Source organism: Mytilus edulis, chromosome 9 (assembly GCF_963676685.1).
Source record: "Mytilus edulis chromosome 9, xbMytEdul2.2, whole genome shotgun sequence".
NCBI classification, from domain to species: domain Eukaryota; kingdom Metazoa; phylum Mollusca; class Bivalvia; order Mytilida; family Mytilidae; genus Mytilus; species Mytilus edulis.
In genome coordinates this window covers 83,357,659-83,374,449 of record NC_092352.1, presented here as the reverse complement: position 1 = coordinate 83,374,449, position 16,791 = coordinate 83,357,659, and the positions used below count along the sequence as shown (strand labels likewise).

Sequence of the window (16,791 nt, the reverse complement as noted above, 5' to 3'; positions counted from 1 at the left end):
GAACTCAACTGTAGTAAGTTTTTTTTGAAACCCATAACCTTTTGACGACATAACGAATAGAAATATTCTGAAGAGGGTCGATGAGTAAGACGTCATTGTGTTTTCGTCTATATTGAAGTAAACATGTTTAGCTGACTATCGCGGTATACTGTCCCTTCACTTGTCAAAGGCATATATCTATGAATACTTTGTATAATAGCTTACAAGTAAACTCATCAAGCATGCCGCCATGATATAATACCATTACTTTGTTACAAGAATAGGGTTGAAAAACACATTAACGAACGTTAAGTTTATGTTTTTAAACTGTTTCATACATAATCTATATAAACATTGGGTAATGTCTATTACACCTAATTACTATCTGGAGATGAAAGACCTTTGCAATATCATGACGTTCTACAGGTACACGTAACTACAACAAGATCTTGCGGCAGTGTTTCTTTGAACATTACTCAGCATTTGTAATGGTATGATGTCCAATGTTTGTTTGCTTATCATTGAATTATATGTACCATGGTTCAATTAGGAATTCTGTAAGACGCATTGTTTTGCATTGCTGATAAAATTGCATTATTTTCATCACTGATAAAACTTCATTATATTCATATCTGATAAGTAATTATGGTTTATTCACCGATTTATCTATAATGCAAAAGAACTTTACTTTTATAGTTTATCTTTGGACACTCATTCAATGATTATCATAAAAATTATTATATTAAGCGCATGTTAGAATTGATTCGGGCCTTTTATAGCCATATATCTGATACAATTTTTCTTAATGTCAAAGGCCGTAAGGTGATCCTATAAATGACTATCTTTACTTATTTTAACTTCTGTAAAAAGTTGTCTAATTGGAAACCCTACCACATCTCTTTACTTTAGTATTTCTACTTAACGTTTATAATTCGTAATTAGGAGACGTTTTTATCTCCATAACGTTCTATTTAATCTGTCAAAGGAACTTTTTAGCTGACTTTTTGCAGTTTGTTTTCTTATAACTTGTCAAGGACATGTCAGTATATTGTCACTGACTCAGACGTACTTATAAATATAATTATTTTCTGTGACTGTATATTACATTAATTTGTAGGATCCTTTACTATAGATAATTTAGCTGATCTGTAACAATAACATTTGCATGCCTTATATATCATGTACTGTAGTACGCCGCTAGATTAAAACTGACGAGGAAAGGTAACACACGGCCAGCGAAAGCTCTTTTTTTGAGAGCCCAGGTGGTCGTGTGGTCTAGCGGGACGGCTGCAGTGCAGGCGATTTGGTGTCACGATATCACAGTAGCATGGGTTCGAATCCCGGCGAGGGAAGAACCAAAAATTTGCGAAAGCAAATTTACAGATCTAACATTGTTGGGTTGATGTTTAGACGAGTTATATATATATATTGTGTCTCATAGCGTGCAATGCATACTGCTATGATATAATTCCATTGATTTATCACAGTAATGAACGTAAAGTTTATCTTTTGAATTTGATTCCTACACTTTACATTATCTATACAAATATTATGTAATGTCTTTTACACCTAATTACTATCTAGAGATGAAAGACCTTTGCAATAACATGAAGTTTTACAGGTACACTTAACTACATCAAGATCTTTTGACAACATTTCTTTGAGGATTGCGCAGCATTTGTAATGATCTTTTACCCAATTTTTTGCTTGTGGTTAAATTATATGTACCGTGGCTCAATTGGGAATAATTATGCAAGTCGCATGGTTTTCATCATTAATAAAACTTCATTATGTTCATCTCGAGTTCACAAAAATGTCTTGTTCACTGATTTGTATATAATGCAAAAAAAATATTTTTAAAGCTTGGCTTTGACTTTGGAATGACTTGAATAATGCATCTTGTTTGTAAATTCAGTTCTAAAAAAAGTAATTTAATTTAAACTAACATTGGCATCCCGTAGGGGATGTTAGCGGTTTTGGCTATCGTATATAAGACCCATTTGAAGTGAAAAGGGTATTTTTGTCAGGATAAGAGCCAGATTGGTCAAATGCGGAAACAAATAATTATTGTCATCTAGTTATATCGGAACTGTTTTAACAATTCCATAGAACATTTGTTAGTCATGCACTCATGCACAGTACGCACAGCAATGAACAATTAAATGTCTTATAGCCCAGTAGTCAACATTTCGATGTTGACATGATTATCAATCATGTGGTCATTTTTATAAATTTCCTGTTGACAAAACTTTGAATTTTTCGAAAAACTAAGGATTTTTTATTCCAAGTATAGATTACCTTAGCTGTATTTGGCACAACTATTTGGAATTTTGGATCCTCAATGCTCTTCAACTTTGTACTTGTTTGACTTTATAAATATTTCGATTTGAGCGTCACTGATGAGTCTTATGTAGACGAAACGCGCGTCTGGCGTACTAAATTATAATCTTGGTACTTTTGATAACTATTATCGATATATTAAGCAGAATATGATATATATCATGTATATACGCTAGAATAAACATGCTAAATAGAGCAGAAACAACGGTTTAAAAGAAAGAAAAGATTATAAAAAACAGATCTTTCGTCTCTTTACAGTATGATGCTAAATGCCAGGAATGTGTCTTTGTTGGTTTCAAGCAATTGAAATGTAACGGCATGGGGAGGCAAGCTTATGTTCCCCATATGTATGTAATAGAAGTGAACAAGCATAATGGAAACAATTTAGAAATGTTTGACGCTTCTATTTGAATCCTTTTTGTCGTCTGTAATGAAGAATATATATAATGATGTTTGTGTTCTGATCGTATTATATAATACGTATATTTCTCTGTTATTTTTGTTTGTTTTTTCACTGGTCATTCAAATTGGGGAAGTTGAGTACTTTCGAAATATTTGCGGTCTTCTTTGAGAAGTATCGGTGCATACAATGTTGACTTTATTTCAAAATACTGAGTTTTTTTTTACCACATTGCTTAGATAGCCGTACCAAAAGTGTGAACAACCGTATTTACTGTTGGCAGACCATATGTAGCTAACTAGGCTGGAAACGACTGTATGTTCGAGGCTTCGTTAGAAGCAGTTTTGTCGAGGGGTTAACATGTAGCGATTTTTCTTTTTTTTTCTTAGTTTATTGTTCATTATCCAGAGAAAATCAAATAATATATTACAATGGTAATTTCTATGAAATATTCAAAGAATTGTATGGACTGTAACGTAATACCATCAAATTGTAGACTAAAATGGGCAAACAATCTAACTGTCGTCATTTAGCACACAATCATGTGAATTCTGATACTGATGTACATTTGAGTGAATAATCAATTTAAGTTGTTATCTAATGATCCTTCCCGTGTGGAATCCTCTGGTGTCCATATTAATATGTCCATTTTGCTGAAGAATAATGCAATTATTAGTATATGTCTGTGTACATATAGCATAAAATATAAATGTTTAAGCCGCTTAAAGGTTATTTTGGGAAAATATTAATGCTTTTAGAAGTAGGTTATCATACAAATAATACTTTATCTCTGCACGTTCAGAAAGGTGAAGAGTTTATTCATTTCTTTGTTCATTTTATAACGTGACGACTGATTGATGGGTCAATCTAGTGTTAATTAATATATGCTGTTACATTCTGCATATCTTAGAACCAATAATAACTATCACTACACGCAAGCTGAAGGACATACATATCTTAAGTATGCAAGAAACATCTCGGCCACACACTTGCAGTTTATGTATAGATATAATTATGTTGATTGCTTTTTTTTATTCTGTCGGTATTCATTATCATGAAGGAAGTTTTCATCTGTACTACCAATCAAACAAAGGCGCTTTGCTTTTGTTGTTCCGGGTGTATTGCATATCTTCAAACTGTAGATAGAATGAGTAGAGATCAATCAGAGGGTTTCCGTTCGCCTACAAAAGCAAAGCTAAGGTTCTGACTCGGCGATGATTGAATTGGTGGATTGTTCTTTTTTTAAGTCACTTTCAACACTTTTTACTTGTTCAAGTTGTCCTTTTATATTGATGGATAAAACCGGTGTTTTCGAAAAGGACTACAAATATAGCCTCTCACATCATCATACAATCACCAACTAATGCACCTGGTTGCTTTTTATTTTAAACCAGATTGTATTAATGAGCAGAAATGCAAAAAGGGTAAATTAAAGCTTTTTTGCCTTTCTAGAAATTAACATGATTAATGTAAACGATTGTTAAGTCCAAATCTTAGCTAATGATTGAAATGAAATATTAAAACACTCAGGGAAATTAAAATGAGACTACACTTTATATGAGAATTTGTACTATTAAAAATAATATTGCACCTTGACAAATTCGGAAGCTAGTGAGTGTGAGTATAAAGCGTTATCACGTCGTAGCAAGTCTTTAAACAACTAAGCTAACTGGATTAGTTATATACGATATAGCAAGGTCTTGATAACGACTTTATAATACATTCTGTGTAATTGTAAATAAACTCATCATAGATACCAGGATTGAATTTTGCATTTACGCCAGACGCGCGTTTCGTTTACAAACGACTCATCAGTGACGCTCGAATCCAAAAAAGTTAAAAAGGCACGGTACGAAGTTGAAGAGAATTGAGGACCAAAATTTCTAAAAGTTTTGCCAAATACAGCTAACGTAATATATTCCTGAGGTAGAAAAGCCTTAGTATTTCAAAAATTCAAAACTTTTGTAAACAGTAAGTTATAGATATGACCAAATATTCAATAAAGAAAGTACATTCATCTCTTCTGTATTGACATGAGTTATCATTAACTTAGATATAGGAAGATGTGGTGTGAGTGCCAATCTATGGCTATATTAATAAATAAACTGTTGAAAAACTTTCAATCTTATTAAGGATTTCATATTCCAGGTACATGACTGTATAGCTTTCATTTATGTATTTTTGAAAAGTTATGTGTGATCATGAACTTCGTACTTTATTTTGTCTTTAAAAAAACTTTAGGGTCACGGGTGAGTCTTTTGTAGACGAGACTTATGTCTGGCGAAAAAAAACGTTTTAATCCTGGTATATGTATGATTAGGTTATCATACTCAATAATAATGGACGTCGATAGTTTAGCTCTTTCATCAATGTACATAGCGTCTGGCAATGCACAAATGGGATGTACTTTAATACAGTGTCATAATGATCGTCTCAAAGTGAGCAATCCTTCATATTGTTTCGTCTCCTCAATCACGGTTGTATGTACTCCAAAACAAACTTCATGTTCTGTCATATTATTGTCGAAATAAAAACTATAATTGTTAGGGCAACCTACAGCTATTTATTTGTTATAAGTGCTTGAGAAAATATTAATGGAATTTTTGAATAATAAGATGATATGTAATGAAGTGTATATTGAATACTAAAGATTAACAAAAATGGTTTCAAACTTAAGAAAATGTATATGATTTTACAAAATGACATAATTTGATTATTAACAAATAAGGAAATGTTGTTTGATAACCGATTTGAAAAACTAACCTACAAACATTATGACAGTATAGTGCACTGTACGACCTTCAGTAAGGAGCAAAACCCATAAAATATAGTCTAATATAAAAGAAAACAACGATACGACACACTATGAAATAGTTTAAACGAGAAAACCAACGACTGGATTTATGCTAAAAAATAAATAAAAACAAATGACAAACAAAAACCGGAGACACCATTGAATAACAGGCTGTCAAGCAACACTGAAGTTAGATCTGTTCTCAATAAAATATAACTAAACAGTCTATGATTTTAATTTTTTAAGTGTTGCTTGAGAGCCTGTCATTCAGTGTTGCTTATTTGCTATCTCATTAATGTACATCTCACATATTTTCATGATTTGTTATAGGGACATTAGCTGGGAAATTCATAATCACCGATTTGACTTAAACTTCTTATATTTGATTTATTACATACTGTAACAAATATCCAAAATAAAAAAGTTCAAACGAAACAATAATCGTTGTATGGACTCGTTATAATGTATCTTTATTTTGTTCGTTTTTGTAGCCTAAACGTTATTATAATAATCATCGAGACGACCCTCAATAGCCAATGTTATGGTAGTAGGACCCAAAATAAACATTGAGATACCCATGATAAGACAGACAAAACATGCACGTACAATCGTTTGATGACGTATCTAGATCTGTTTGATGTCGTGTCATAGATCGACAAAATATAAATCATGTTTTACTTATGAATGATTTTTGTGTAATCCGAATAAGCCAATGAATAAAGGCAACAGTAGTATACCGCTGTTCGAAACTCATAAATCGATTGAGAAAAAACCCCAAATCCGAGTTACAAACTAAAACTGAGGGAAACGCATCAAATAAAAGAGGAACAACGACACAACAGAAACACAAAATGAAAATGTAACACACACAGAAACGAACTATAATGTAACAATGACCATTTTCCTGAATTGGTACAGGACATGTTAAGAAAAAAATGGTGGGTTGAACCTGGTTTTGTGGCATGCCAAACCTCCCGCTTTTATGGCAATGTTAAATATAATATTAAAATGGTTTTCCCTGGTGGCTCCCTTGTTTAACTTTCCATTTTGAAATTTTTTCTTTGTATTAAATGAACATGCATAGCCTTTGTGGAGAGGTGTTTCATTGGCAATCATACAACATCTTCTGTTTTAAAATATAGCACATGTATTGGCCATCTCCAACTAATTGGGTCATGTAAAATTCTGCATTAATACTGATTCAAATGAGATTTGATAAATGAATTGGATGCCAAAAATTCGTTAGTGATGTTAGCCCAATGTGACATATTGAGCCAAACTGACAATATATATATATTATTTCAATACTCCGCTTTCATAAATATGTGAAGTTAAAAGATCTAATCGAACATAAAGCCCCTTATGAAAAATTTCAGTCAATGAAATAAAATAGAATATATTTGTTTAGATTAAAATCTTACTCAATTTTAAAAAGTTGTCTTCTTTAGTAGATTGTTTGATAAGTATGTTCAGTATTTAATTAAATAGAAAAAAATCATTGACAATTCGAACGGTTGATCTCAACTGGATAATTAGTGCTGGATTTGTTGAAATCCGAATCCAAGGTCAAATTATTTGGTTCGCAATAAGATTTGTATCAAGCAGCCTCTAACAGAAATTTTGTTTCAGCTTCAAAATTAACTTTCGTATTAATGACAAGTGAAGTTTATCAAACCATCGTTCAGTTCAACTTTAGGTTAGAAATACATCGTTTTTGTTCAATGGAATTGGTTAAGTGTAGTCTTTCGCTAATGTAAGCAAATCTTAAGTTTATTTAGTCTCTCGTAGCTGTTTTCACTCTCACCAAAATGGATTAGATGTCAGGTTTCAATACAAACTTTGTCTCTTTCACTGATTATTGTTGTGATAATGGTGGTGATCCATTACATTATAGAATTAAGGTCAATAAAAAGAAAGCAATAAAGAGTTTCCGTGATACATAAAGAAGTAAACATAATAATGGAGATTATACGATATACTATTGTGCTATGCTTGTAAATTCATTTTTAACGTAAACAAAGAGGATGTTGATTAGCATCGGCGTGATAAAAGATAATTGATAATAAATCCGATCGGATGTGTTCAATCTTATTTCACATTACTTTTGACATCATCCTTCCAGATTGATTGTTTGAAAAATATTAACACTTTCTATTCTGTTTGAATTGAATTGCAGAGAATAACTTATATAAAATACAATAAAGAGGAAAACAAGAGGAAATAAAACATATTAACAAGAGTAGCGCTATGACTTTCTATTTGGATATTAAAATGTTTGTTTTCTCTCTTTTTCCAGAAGAAACATGCAGAGATCATAATTTATTCCCAACAGAGATGGAGCTTTACCATGATCATACCTTAGATATGAAAATATTAGGTAATGTATGTTTAAACGTTGTCACTAATTGATAGCAATGAAAAGTGTTGGGTCAAGCAAATTTCATTAAGCAGTAATGGGATATCTGCGTGAAAAATCGTAAACAATATAAAATAGATACAAGAAGATGTGGTACGAGTGCAAATGAGACAACCCTCCATCCAAGACATTATTTGTAAAAGTAAACAATTATAGGTAAAGTAAGGTCTTCAACACGGAGCCTTGGCTCACACTGCAAGCTACAAGGGAGCACAAAGTCCCTTAGTTAATAATCAGACATTGGCCAATAATATGACTTTGAACCAGTACCAAAAAGAAATAGATAACAGTGCATGTAGACAATGTCGATGGCTGAATAAGGCCGAACACTGTTGTTGTTTACCCTTACAGAAGATAATAAATGTAACTAATTAATACAAGATGCGGACTGACATAATGAATGCAAATTGTATGACTTTGAGCACACAACACAAATTCAATAAACCTATGCTAACAATTAACAGATCATTCAAATATTCTTAAATCAATATTATTGTATATGCAGTATTTATATCCACATGCAAACGATATTTAGATATTAGTATTAGTAATGGTTAGTTATAATTTTTGTAATTGATTTGGTTTTGTACATATTTTGATTAAAGTTTTTCTGGTATATGACTATTAATCAAATACGATGTTTTTTACACATAGGCAGGATGAGTCGCATGTACAAAAACACGTGATTATCACTCTAAGTCGTCAGCATGAGATTGTTTATCGAAAAAAAATGGCATTTAAGAAACCAGAATTATTATAATACGTTTTGCTTAATTTACACTAACTTTTACCTAACCATGATTGAGTTGATGGAATAAATTTCACGCTGTGCCAGATGTTTTGTTAAGAATGATATTAAACTATTTTTAAAACAAAACCAAATAACAAAAGTAGCAATCTTAAGTCTAAAACAGGAAAAAGTACAAGTTTAACGACATGGTTTTCCAATAAGCAAATGAAAACCTGCAAAGGCGACAGTTTGAGGCTGAATTAATTTTGTAAAAATTTCACTTGAAATTACATCATTGTCGGTAATAAATACGACATAAAACAGCCATATAGGGAGAAAGATTGTAGCAAATACAGTTATATTGATACCATTAGTGTTAATGTAAAAATTTAGAAACATAAGTGTGTCTGCATGATAATCAGTTAAACAAATGAGCCAGTTAACAAAACACTACGGCTATTAATGTGGCTTTGAGGAAATACCTGAAATGTAATAGAACAAAAGTATGTAAGACAATGTCAAAGTATAAAGCATTCCGAAAATACCCCTTCTGTCTGTCTCTTTCTCTCTCTCTCTCTCTCTCTCTCTCTCTCTCTCTCTCTCTCTCTCTCTCTCTCTCTCTCTCTCTCTCTCTCTCTCTCTCTCTCTCTCTCTCTCTCTCTCTCTCTCTCTCTCTCTCTCTCTCTCTATATATATATATATAGACCAACAGATGTCTCTCATCTAACGTAATGACAAGTTTAATCTTGCACACACATCATTTTGATTAGAGACTTTGCTTTATGAATTTTCTTCAGACTTTTTTGTGATTTTACTTTTAAGCAACAAAAGGTTGTCTGCATTAACAATCTCAAAACCGTTCGTTTGAATAGTAATCAGTCTTGAACTATATTGTGGCTTTGAACCAATACAAAGGTGTAATTGAAAATAGTATAGACCATGTCGAAGTTTCACTGTTTATTTACACTTATAAAACAAAAAATATATAGGTAAATGATACAAGATTCGGACTGAAATAATGAATGTATATTTATTTTAAAGTACACAAAACATATCTATTAATTCAATGAACAGTCTAACAACTAACAGTGTAGCAATCGACAAAACAGTCATGAATCATTTTAAGAACCTTCGACCCGTCTAGGTGCTTCTAAAATATGAGACCAATATACTTATGTTGAAAGTATCTACAATGTTGGCCCATTTGAAAACTATACTTTATGAACATAAGTAATGGTAAATGGGATTTCCGTAATTGATTTAACCTTGTAAATATTTTGATTCGAGTTTTTTTCAAGATATACTCACTGTTGATGAAAATGTAAGATGGTTAGAAATACGAAAATTTCTACACGTTTACATGTGAGTCAAATGTAGACGACACACTCGTATGTCTTATCAAGTAATGAAAACAACACTTTATAGATATAAAGCACTTCTCTTGATTTACCCGCATTAGGATCGATAAATACTAAATGTTTGAACGAGAAGGATGTACAAGAACCAAAACAGTTGACAAATGTAGAAAAATATAGTATGGTATGGTTGATATTTCTTAATGGCAGACAAAAAATGTCATAAAACCAGTATTTAAAGTATAAAAGAACACTGTAGACCAAAAAATCTAGCCATTTTTTTTTAAAATATCGAATATATTGATCTTTACAAAATATCAAATTTGATAATAGGTTTCCAAGCCTAAAGGCACATCGTTTTGCGCAATTAACACTTTAACTCACCTAACACCGAGTTGATGGAAAAAACTTCATGCTAAACCAGATGTTTTGTTGAAAGAGTGCTAATGGCACATTATTATACAAAACAAATTAACAAAAGTCTCTCATCTAGAATAAGAAAATTATAAAGAAGGAAATGGAAACTTGCAATAGATACAGTTTAGGATAACTGACGAGTAAATATGATTATGAAAATAAATTTCAAATCTTGAAAATAACATAAGTTTCATATGTAGAGGACGATGATTTTATAACAGTCAAAATCATTAAGAAATAAAATTGAAATAAAAGCAATTTACTAGTAAATCAAGTCAATACATTTATTCTTGATTTATAGCTTTCGTATTTGTTCAAAACCCGTTGCAATCTGATTTTTCTCTCTGGATTTTTCGTTAAGTATCGATATACAAGGCATAAGTATTCCCACTATTTTCATTCTATTTAATTACACAATGAAAGTACAAAAATTTTTCATGATTTAAATATATATGTATCTTAATCGCACGAATTATTTAAATATTTTTGATTTTCGTCTGTATATGTTCTTAGCCAGTCTTAGATACATATTCTAAATACGATTGCATAAGATTGGAAACAACATGCTCAATGAGGTTCATGGAAAAAAAACACATGATAAATAATGAACAAAGATACAAAATTCAAATGTGTATGTCGTTTCCAATTTAACTTTTAAAAAAATCCGACTATTCATTAATATCTTAATAACAAAAAACAAGTTTTCTGAACAAATATTGAAGATTGCGTTCCTCTGTCTACATAAATTTAATTGTCAAAAGTCAAATACCTGAAAGCATACCACCATCTGGAACGATGATTTCCCGAAAAAAATTAAAATGTACTGCACTATGTGCAATTACTAAAAAGTAGTTACCTTTTGAAAAGAAAACCTATATTTTCAAGGCTATTGATGTGGCGTTGGGCAAATAAATAAACTGCTAATAATACAATTCGTATAGTAAAAATGTCGAAATCTTAATAATTCCCATATCCATTCTTTTGTTGACTCATACAGAAAAAGATGAAACTAATTAATGTAAGATTATTACATGATAAAATTATCTCCAGTTGTATGTTTTTAAGTACATAAAAACATATCAGAAAATTCAATAAACATGATGTTCATTAACAGAGTGTAGCAATCGTCCAATCACTCTTAAATCATTTCTAACAACCTCCGAGCCGTCTAGATGTTTCTAAAACCAATAGAATTTTATTGGAAATGCATAGGTCCACATGACATCGATACTTTATATATAAATAAGGAGAAGTGGTAGGATTGCAAATGAGACCACTATCCATCAAAGTACAAATGAAGTTGATGAATAAAGTAAAAAAAAAACGAACACCGAGGAAAATTTTAAACAGAAAGTCCGTCATCAAATGGCGAAAATTAAAAGCTCAAACACATCAAACGAATGGTTAACAAATGTCATATTCGAGACCTTGTAACGGTATAATTTATTACAAAACAATTTACCATGAAAAATTATGAAAGGAATGAACCAACAGCAATCACAGAGCTACAGGCGCCTGAATTTGGACAGACACGAATAGAATATGACGAGTTAAGCATTTTACGAATGTTTATAACTGTAACATGTTATCTTTGTAATTGATCTACCCTTCAATCTTATTTTCGGGTGTATTTACTGTTAATTAGGTGATAAAATCCAAATACTAAATTTTTTTCTACACAAACGCAGAATTGTGCTTCTTCCCCCGTAATTTTTAGTTTGCAATGCTTTTTGACCGAGTTTTAATATGCTGCCTTCTTTTGTTTTAATTTTAGGACCAATAATTCTTATGTAGACGAAACTACCGTTTATAGAACTAGATTATGGTTCCGATATCGTTCTGGACTGTTTAATGACAGACAAATTGCATTTTTTCACAGAAAAAAAACCCCTTTTTTATGATACTTTCTTTTGCACTTGTACGTACTCTCACGTAAGCACGTACGAATTAGTTGGAGAATAAAAGTTTATTAAATGCAAGATAAGTAGTATTATCTTAAACACTACTTGAATACGTGAATTTGTACATGAGTGACAAAACATATAATAGTATATATAATTGGTATCACAAGTATTACAATTAGTATTGATAATAAAAAAAAAATCGGGTAAAATTTCATACTCAAAATGTGCGAAAGGCTATCAAACCATGCATCACGGATCTTGTGTTCTTTAGTCGTTACCAAAAAACACCGGACAAAAGGACTGGTTGAAATTTTTATTGGTCTATTATAGACAATTACTGTGACTGTAAAAAGGAATTGCTATAACCATTTCATTTTATGGTATACAAGACTTATTCAAAAGAAGTTAAATTAAAAATTCAAAAGTTCAATCTTATTTTTTTAAACAGAAAAATCGATTTTAGAATTTTATTTACTAAAATATCCATGTTTTTAGTAGATGTTTCATGCCCTAAGATTTATTTCTATTGATTAAGAATTTGACATCAATCTTGTATTCTTTAGAAAAAAACATAGCGCAAGTTTAATCTTCATTTTCATTAAGACAGATAAGATGGATCTCATGACTGTACTTAGTAATCCACCATAAGACTGTAGAACTTCAAGCTTAAAGTCTGCCAAGTTCTTGTCAATATCTGACATATTTAATGTCTCATGTATAATCTTATTGGATGTGTACATTTATAAGATGCTTAATTGTTATGTCTGCTTAAATCTTATGCTAACAAGATTCTGTGAATTCAAATAAAAACTAAATGCATAAATCAATAAACATTATTTGTGTTTTTTGATTTTTTTTCCAATTACTTTTACTTGGGATGGATGTTTAAGGGTGCAGGTAAAAAATATACGATAGGTTCATGATTTGTATTCTTCAATTCGAAATTTTAAAAGGTATGGTAAATTATCATAAGGCAAGGAAACAGCAACAGCAAGAAAAATTATTTTTTCCCTCAGAAATTAATAGAAAACATTTGGGGATTTATTAGATTGAATTGGATTTTAAAAGTAAAATCACAAAAATACTGAACTTAGAGGAAAATCAATCGGAAAGTCCATAATCACATGGCAAAATCAAATAACGAAACGCATCAAAAACGAATGGACAAGAACTGTCATATTCCTGACTTGGTACAGGCATTTTCAAATGTAGAAAATGGTGGATTGAACCTGGTTTTATAGCTAGCTAAACCTCTCACTTGTATGACAGTCGCATCAAATTCAATTATATTGTCACCGATGCGTAAACAAAACAAAAAGACACAATAGGTAAAAATGTCAAAAATAGGGGTACAGCAGTCAACATTGTCTTAATCACTATAAAACAACAAATGTAACGAAGAAGCACAACAAGGCATACATCAAATTAACATCCTCGTTTTGATTATATTATACGATTTTATTTGTCTATGTAAAATGCACCCATTATAAGGAAGGAGGGTTTTGAGTACTGGTGTAAAATTGCGCGTTTGAAATTCGCACAGGTAGACATGAAATAATTTTGTCGTTCAAATTATGACGGGATGCATAAATACAGTCACGCAAAATAGATATAACAAAATCTGACTTAACAGTTAAAATTATAATAATAAATAAAATAATAGTGTGGTTCAAAGTATGACGGGATACATAAGTACAGAGTCACATCAAATGTATATCACAAAAAAGTGGGTAAACAGTAAAAGTAATATTAATAAATAAAATAATTTTGTCATTCAAAGTATGACAAGATACAGAGGTACAGAGTCACATCATAAAATAATTTCGTCGTTCAAAGTATGATAGGATACATAAGCACAGAGTTACGTCAAAAGGATATTTCAAAAAACAGACTTAATAGTAAAAGTAATATTGATAAAGACAAATAAAAGAATAATATAACACGTTTAAAAGATTTTCTGTTCGGGTTAATTTAGGTCAGCTTGTAATTTAAATCAATGGCACACTTTTTGAACGAGGCTATGTTTTACTTGCTTGTTTTATGCCTTTGGACAGGTACATACATGACATAGACATGTATCGAGGTAAAAGTTTTATCACAGATCACAACCCTACAAATGTACATATTTTTACCTCGAACGCACGAAATTACAATTGAAAAGGGCACTTCACCTTGTTTCTAAGAATGGAAAGAGAGAGGTAATCTAAACTTTTATGTTACTTCTTTACGCCCACCACTCCTAAGCTGCCAAAACAATATATCAACCTATAAATTGACCCGAGACTGAAAAAGTTGTAAATGAATTAAAATATCAAAGACCTGTCTTATATTATCATCTACAGTACAGCTTCTTTAGCATAAGATCTTTTTTCTTTGTTGATAATTTTGTTTACTTATATATCCGTTCTGAATATGACGAAAGCGCAAATCAAATTAACGACTTAACAGATTTCTCGTGTTTGACCGACTTTTTTTAGAATTACCTTTCCTAGCGAAAAGTAAACTTTCACTTGTGTATACATGTCACATCTGCTCTTCAATCAGTCTGTTCGACTGCTAATAAGCTAGTGGTGACCGAATGTTTTGCAGCTTATAAACAAATACATAAGGCCGTCTTCTAAAGCTAACTTTATTCCTATTATTGACTATTAGTCAAATATATAAAAAAAGACGATATTATAAGATAGCCAATGAGACAACTTTCCACACGAGACCACGTGACAAACAATTAACAATTAACGGTCTCCGTAAGTCCTCCAGCAATGAGAAGACACCCTTTTTCATTTCTTGACAACTGATTACTCTTCCGGGACACCTTGGATTTAACTCCCTGTAATGTGGTTATGAATTATCTTACAAATGATCATGAATTTATGGTAAACACAATCCCTTCATCGTTTACTGTATTATTAATCTACTGCAATATGACCTTTATGTGCTGATGCGGCGTTCGGAAATCACTAATCAATCACTATAATTATGAATCTCCAAATGTTACTTTTAACCCGCTGATTATCTGCTAAAACAACATGATGGTGGTCTATAGTGGAGGATTAATTCTCTACCCTTCTAGGTAATTAAATGTATTCCAATTCTCGATTTAATTCATGTAGCTCACAGTCTAATTTTTTGGGTTAAAAAATACAAGGCTTATAATTGACAAATGTTCGGTCTTCTAAATCTTACCAGTGATGCACGAATAAAAAACTCAAAGGCCAAATACAGAGTACAGAGTTGTTTGTCTATTCATCTTCCTTCATGGCATAGAGATTTCTTTCTCTCATCGACATGTTGTTTTTGAGTGCCTTCTTGGTATATTCTAACAGATTTTTGTTTTATCAAACCACTAACCTATCATACCAACGTACGTAGTTTATATTCATTGAAGGTTGTAGACTTTATATAACTACGAATAAAAGACAATATGATGTCTTATAACTATCAAAGTCAATGATCAATGGTTTAGAAAAATTTCTCGACAACTTGAAATGAAACCCTGATCCTTAATCCTTCTAAATGAAATGTTTACTCAATCAAAACCTTCACTTTTGATTTGAAGTTCACAGATGCAATGTTAAGTTGAAGTCAGTATTCATATTTTGAAATCACATGGCTTCGAATGCTTGTATTCATAACAATTAAAAAATTACAAAACGTTTCAATTTATTGCGATTTTCAAATGTTACAGGTCAAGCCATACTGAGGTTCAAATAATTGTCTACCGACCTACTCAGTCTTCCTCAAAATTTGAAATATAAACAAAGCCATATAAAAGAAATGTGAAACTCTTAAGTAGAAAAAAATAGTTGAATGCCAAAAATACAACTATGCACCAGAGTTCAAACGAAGTAAAGTTGATGTATAAGCAATTATAGGTAATCATACGGCCTTCAACAATAAGAAAAATCCATACTATAAAGTTGGTTAATCAAGGTACTGACATGAAACAATTAAAATAAGAAAACTTACAGCAAATTTTTTTTTATGAAAAACAAAAGTGACAGACATGGGCCGACGACAACCACCGAAATAGAGGACATTGACTTACCCTCCTCTAACCTTGGACAGTGCTATATTTGAACAATCTATAAAAATCAATTAAAAAGGGCTAACCAATGCATCAGATCGATACAAAACAGAGGTCATTAATATTACAAATGGTTCGTTTTTTCAATGAAGTTGTTTATGTAATCTAAAGTACGTGCTTACTTGATCACCCACAATGTTATCTTCATTGCAAAAATGTAAACATCATAAACTTTATTTTCTCTTCTAGATATTTACTCATTACCATCGGTATCTAGAAGACTTAATCAATTTTCTGTGGATTCGTAACGTACTAATTGTTTATACAGCATTTATATGTCGCACATTGCAGAGGTTGCATTGTAAATCCTTGGATTTGTTACTGAGCCAATTCATTAACCGTTATGTTTGTATAGAATATATAACCACA

The 16,791-nt window shown here is 31.3% G+C and overlaps 1 protein-coding gene across 1 annotated transcript in view; it reads left to right on the top strand.

Moving 5' to 3' along the window:
* Positions 1 to 16,791, top strand: part of LOC139489192 (voltage-dependent calcium channel gamma-3 subunit-like) — a 50,684-nt gene that overhangs the window by 21,490 nt on the left and 12,403 nt on the right. Inside the window, exon 2 of the mRNA XM_071275377.1 lies at positions 7,810 to 7,890. Within this exon, the coding sequence (XP_071131478.1) occupies positions 7,810 to 7,890 (81 nt within the window). The remainder of the gene's footprint in view (positions 1 to 7,809; positions 7,891 to 16,791) is intronic.